This window comes from Ipomoea nil, unplaced genomic scaffold (assembly GCF_001879475.1).
Source record: "Ipomoea nil cultivar Tokyo-kokei standard unplaced genomic scaffold, Asagao_1.1 scaffold0465, whole genome shotgun sequence".
Taxonomy (NCBI): domain Eukaryota; kingdom Viridiplantae; phylum Streptophyta; class Magnoliopsida; order Solanales; family Convolvulaceae; genus Ipomoea; species Ipomoea nil.
Window position 1 is genome coordinate 448,264 of NW_017616893.1, and position 6,250 is coordinate 454,513.

Sequence of the window (6,250 nt, forward strand, 5' to 3'; positions counted from 1 at the left end):
CAAGTCTCTGTGAGTAAACGCCCGTTCCTTTTCTCTCTCTCCATTTCTCCTTAATTTTCTTAATTTCTTTTTATAAAAAAAAAAAACACAAGTTTATCAAATTCTCCTTGAAATTTCACTCCTTAATCCTTGATTGACTTTTATTCCCATTTTAAAAATATTTTTTAATTTATATATTAAAAATATTATAATTATTATTAAATTAAAAATATTATAGTTATTTGACAGAGATGCTACGGTGAAGATGAAGAGAGAGCTTTGATGGTCAACATTGAAAGGGAAAAGATGAAAGTAAAGTCTGACTCACACGCTGGCCAGTGGCCAGCTTATTATACATCATATAACGGTTATAACCGTTGGAGAAAAGAAACGTCACTAGTTTTCTTATTTCTATATAGACCGCTTTATTACCCTCCCGTAAGTTGGCGCGTGTAAGTCTTGAACGCCCAACTTAGATACAAAAGCACGAAAGGGAGAAATAGCCAGAGGCTTCGTGAATCCGTCTGCGGTTTGATTCTCAGAAGAAACGGGAAGCAGCTTGATAAGGCCTTGGGATACCCTTTCACGAACGATATGGCAGTCGATTTCGATGTGTTTAGTTCGTTCGTGAAACACATGGTTTTCGGCTATAGCTACCGCGGACTTGCTATCACAAAACAGAGTAGCAGGCTTAGGCAGCTGTACGTGCAGATCTTTTAGCAAGAAGTGAAGCCATTGTATTTCGCAAACGGTAGTGGCTAATGCTCGATACTCTGCCTCTGCCGAGGACTTTGATACGGTAGCCTGTTTCTTCGACTTCCAGGAAACCAGAGCGTTGCCAAGGAAAACGCAGTAGCCGGTAATAGATCGACGGGATTCCATGCAAGAGGCCCAATCGGAATCTGAAAATGAATTCAATTGTATGGAGTTATCTGCCGGATAGAAAATACCTTGGCCAGGTGCATCTTTGATGTAACGTAGCACCCGATGAGCAGCCACAAGGTGATTTTCAGTAGGAGCATCAATGAATTGTGTTAATTGTTGCACTGCATAACTAATATCGGGGCGTGTAGCCGTAAGATAGAGGAGCCTTCCCACTAAACGTCTATAAGAACCAACGTCTTGCAAGGCAACCCCATCACCATGCATCAAGTGATGGCCTGGAACAATTGGAGTGCTGGCAGCTTTGCAATCGGTAAATCCGGCTTCGTTCAGAATATCCAGAGCATACTTGCGCTGGCACAGATTCAACCCAGACTTGGACATTTTGGCCTCAATGCCTAGAAAGAAACCCAAGCTGCCTAAGTCCTTTATTTTGAAAGCATCATCCAGATAAGTTTTCAGCTCTTGAATGAGAGTAAGATCACCACTGGTGACCAATATATCATCCACATATATTAGGAGGGCAATAAAAGATTAATCACAACCTTTAGTGAAAAGTGAGGGATCCGATTTCGCTTGTTCAAAACCAATACGAGACAAGGCAGTGGTGAGTTTTGCGTTCCACTGTCGGCTGGCCTGCTTCAAACCATACAAGGAACGCAACAAACGGCAAACTTGATTCGGCTGAGTGGACTGAAATCCGGGAGGTAAGAGCATGTAAACCTCTTCATGTAAATTGCCATGTAAGAAGGCGTTGTTTATATCCAATTGATGTATAAACCAAGAGTTTGCAGTGGCTAGTGCTAAAAAGGAACGAACAGTGGTAAGCCGAGCAACTGGTGAGAATGTCTCGATATAGTCTATGCCAAGTTGTTGATTGTAACCTTTAGCTACCAATCTAGCTTTGTGCCATTCCACTGTTCCATCTGCTTTGATCTTTATTTTATAGACCCATTTACATCCAATGGGAATTTTTCCAGGAGGCAGAGTAGTCAATTCCCATGTGCCATTCTCTTGAAGAGCCTTAATCTCTGCATTCATAGCTTCCTTCCAACAGTCTGATTTGATCGCTTGATTATAGGTTCGGGGTTCACTGGCAGTGGTGACGGCCATAGAGAATGCTCTGTGAGTGTGATCGAGATGATCAATTGAAACTACCTTCGATATTGAGTGAGGGGATGTACCAAGTTTCATGACAGTGTCACAGTAAAAATTCTGCAAATGGCTAGGAGCATAGCGAATTCTGCTAGAACGTCTGAGGCCTTGTTGAGTGTTCTGAGGGCTGGAAATTGGAGGCTCTTCTGGTTGATTAATGTGAGAACCAGAATCTCCTTGTATGTTATTTGACTGCTCTTCTTCATCATGCAACTCCAAAGGAGAACCATAATCCCCTCCCATAGTATTTGACTGTTGTAATGCAGTATGCATCCCCAAAGGAGAATCAGAAAGTCCTTCTTTATTGCTTGAAATCGGATCATCAGCCACTGGCCTCAATCCAGGCTGCTCATATGTGAAGATGGGGATGTTGGGTAAAGAAGGAGTGAATGTAGCTATACACTGCATATCTTGAGAATTCTGCTTAGCATAAGGAAACTGATCTTCATAAAATTTTACATCTCGGGATATGAACACAGATCCTTGTTGAATGTCATATACCATGTAGCCCTTCATATTGGCTGGCATACCAAGAAATATGCATTTCCTTCCACGTGGAGCCAACTTATGTCTGCCATGAGCTAGAGTGGAAGCATAACAAAGACATCCGAAAACTCGAAGCAAGTCAAGGTTGGGGTCCTTGCCATACAACTTGTAGTAAGGAGTAAAACCTTGTATAATTGGTGAGGGGAGGCGATTAATTATGAAAGCTGCATGCATCACGCAATGTCCCCAGAACTCAAGAGGAAGTTGAGCCTGAAATCGTAATGCCCTGGCAACAGCAAGGATATGTTGATGTTTCCTTTCCACGACGGCATTTTGTTGTGGAGTGTCTACACACGATTTCTGATGAATAATGCCCTTGTCCATATAGAAATCTGTCATGCTGAATTCTGGACCATTATCACTGCGTAAGGATTTAATAGAGATCCCAAACTGAGTATGAACCATGTTGTAGAACCCCTTTATCAGTGACCGTGTTTCAGATTTATGCTTCATAAGATGTATCCATGTAAAACGGGAATGGTCATCCACCAAAGTCAAGAAGTAACGTTCTCCTTTCATTGAAGAGACTGTAAAGGGACCCCATATATCTGCATGCACCAAATCAAAGCAAGCATTTGTGGAGGTAATACTCAAGGGAAAGGGAGAACGTTTAAGCTTGGCAAGGTGACAAACATCACATGTTGCAATTTTATTTGAATATATAAAAATGTCTTTCAACAAGTGCAATTTATTTACTGGAAAATGGCCTAGCCTGTGATGCCATGTTTCAGTACTAACAATGGACATAGTAAGATGTTTAGGCAGAATAGCAGCTTGCACACTTGGTTCCATAAGTAAGTATAGACCTCTCTGCTGCTTAGCTATACCAATTATCCTCCCAGTATCCTCCTGAATCAAACACTTATCATATGAGAAAACCACAGTATATGCAGTGTCTTTGAGAAGCTTGCTAATTGATATTATGTTAAACTGAAAAGAGGGAATATGCATAGCATCTTTCAGCCAAAAACTGTTGCCAATCTTTATATTCCCTGTGTGTTTCACAGCCACTCGTTTTCCAGTTGGCAAGTTAACCTCTGCCCCATTAGCCTTTTTATAATCATTGAAGAAATTAAGAGAACAAACAATGTGATCGGTGGCCCCCGAATCAAGTATCCAAGTGGATTCACACAAATGAATGAAATTAATGTGAGAGGTAACATACTTGCCTTCATCTGTGGACTCAATTTCTGCAAAATTTGGGGCTAATAACACTGTTGCAGTGGTGTTAGTGGCGGAATTGTGGTTCACTTGTGACTGTGACTGTATGAATGCCATAATCTTTTGCATCTGCTCAGCTGAAACTCCCATATCTGCCACACTGCTGCCATTAGTGCTTGATGTTGCTGCTAATGTGGTTTGTTTGTTCTCAGACTTGAAGCCTGGGATCCAGCCGGGGGGATACCCGTGCTTCTTATAGCACTTCTCTATTGTGTGTCCATTCATACCACAAAAAGTGAACCTAGTTGTTCCTTTGCCACCATTGTTACCTGCATTCTTCCTGCCATTATATGAATTGAAGGCAGCCACTGTCTCATCTGGCTGTGTTTGTGAATTTTGAACAATATTCGCATGGCTTATTTCCAGATTGTTCATGTTTGATCTGTCCAGATTCAGTTGTCTCTCCAATTTTTCGGCCATCACAAACACCTTGTAAACTTCCGGCAAAGGATCCATCACAAGCACTCCCGATTTCAGGCTATTGTAATCGTCATTTAGACCTTGAAGCAGCCGTATCACCTGGTCAACTTCACGTTCTTCTCTTATTATCTTAATAACATCACAATCACACTTCGGATTGCATTTGCAGACAGGTAGAGGCCTTAGATCGTTCAATTCTTCCCAAAGTGTTCTGCATTTCGTATAGTACTCATTAATGCTCATGTTTCCCTGCTTCATAGTGTAGATCTGGCTTTGTAAGGCAGCTATGCGATGAGGATCGCGTTGAGAAAATCTCTTCCGTAAATCCTCCCATACATCCCTAGCTCTATCCATGTGCATGATGCCCTATGCAATCGATGGATGAATGGTTTTGAAGATCCACGAGCACACCATCAGATTACACCTTCTCCAGGCAGGGAACTCCGGCTGACTGTACGACGGCGTGTTGGTGGTGCCGTCGACTAACGTCCACTTGTTTTTCACTTCAAGCGCAATCCTCATGGATATACTCCATGAGCCGTAATTCGGACTTCCGATCAAAGCAGGAGAGACTAGAACGGCATTAGGATTGTCGTTGATGTTAATCGTCAAAGGATTCTCCAAGTCGTCCAACGCTTGGTTCCTCTGCGAGAATGAGCTCCTCTGCGGAGCGGTTATTGGCGTGTTGCGATCGTGAGGCTGAGCACGAGCTTGTTCCTCATTGTTTGTCTCGCTGGTGCCTGAGACGGCGGCGGCGTCATTGTTTGTCTCGCCGGTGCCTGAGACGGCGGCGGCGTAGGTCCCTGGACGGCGCTCTGATGCCATGACAGAGATGCTACGGTGAAGATGAAGAGAGAGCTTTGATGGTCAACATTGAAAGGGAAAAGATGAAAGTAAAGTCTGACTCACACGCTGGCCAGTGGCCAGCTTATTATACATCATATAACGGTTATAACCGTTGGAGAAAAGAAACGTCACTAGTTTTCTTATTTCTATATAGACCCCTTTATTATTATTATTAAATGGTATATAATTTGCCTAAAATCATTTGTTAGCTAGATGCCTAAATTATGGGTTGCTTGGTAAATAACTGTTAGTTGATTGTGTTAGTGTGTTTGACTAATTGATAACATTAACTGATTGTAAAAAGATGTTTGGTAAATTAGCTGTTAGTTATTGATAACCTTCTCTACTTGTATCATCTGTTAAGTTACGTACTACATATTGAAATTCTCTCATCTAAAATGACTTTTTTTAAAAACTCATCGAAAGTTGATTTGAGTATCTTTTTGAATTTTAGCGTTTTGGAGCAATAAGTTGTTACAAAAGTTAATTAATCAAACACTCATATTGGTTGTTTAACCAAGTCAAACAACTAATAGTGATAAAAAAAAATTCAAAATTAACTGATAAGCTAACCATGTTATCAAATAGGCTTATATAATTGGCAAATTATTCAAACCAATGCCTCGACCCAAATGCCATATTCATGCTACTATACCAACGGATGACTTGGTTTATAAGTACAACAAATTTATGTACGCAATAAAATGATTTGAACCTTTAATTCACCCGACAAATTGTTCACTACACAAAAAACACTAATCTTATTGGACCTCCTGCTTAGGCCCCATGTTGAGCATTATTGTACTCTCACATGTAACTTAAAAAAATATGAAAAAAGAAAAAAATATATAATGATGTCCAAGAAAGGACAAAAAATGCGAAGTATGTTGTGATTGAATTATAGTGTGTTAAGTTGTTGTCGTCTTCTCCATTATTTCATTTTACTTCACACGTAGGAAGGTAGGGGACCGGAGAGATCAGAGAGAACACCAACTAGGCTGATCCAGAGAGATAACCAAAAATTAAACAGGAAGATTTCTGTCGTCGTTTGCATGCATGTTTTTGCATGGCTGCTTAATTACGTAGATCAGATAGTCAAATGATATGATCCATGTTCTTCGACATCTTGGCACGTACGAAACGTATTGATGAAAAGGAGAAGAAAAATTAAAGGTGTTCTTCCTGGGGTGATGAAGAAATG

The 6,250-nt window shown here is 40.9% G+C and overlaps 1 protein-coding gene across 1 annotated transcript; it reads right to left on the reverse strand.

Annotated features, from left to right (window-relative positions):
• Positions 1-390: 390 nt before the first annotated feature.
• On the reverse strand, positions 391-1,245 carry LOC109173041 (uncharacterized mitochondrial protein AtMg00810-like). Its single transcript, XM_019322302.1, has one exon. It carries the CDS (start codon positions 1,243-1,245, stop codon positions 391-393), a length of 855 nt encoding a protein of 284 aa, XP_019177847.1.
• Positions 1,246-6,250: the final 5,005 nt, after the last annotated feature.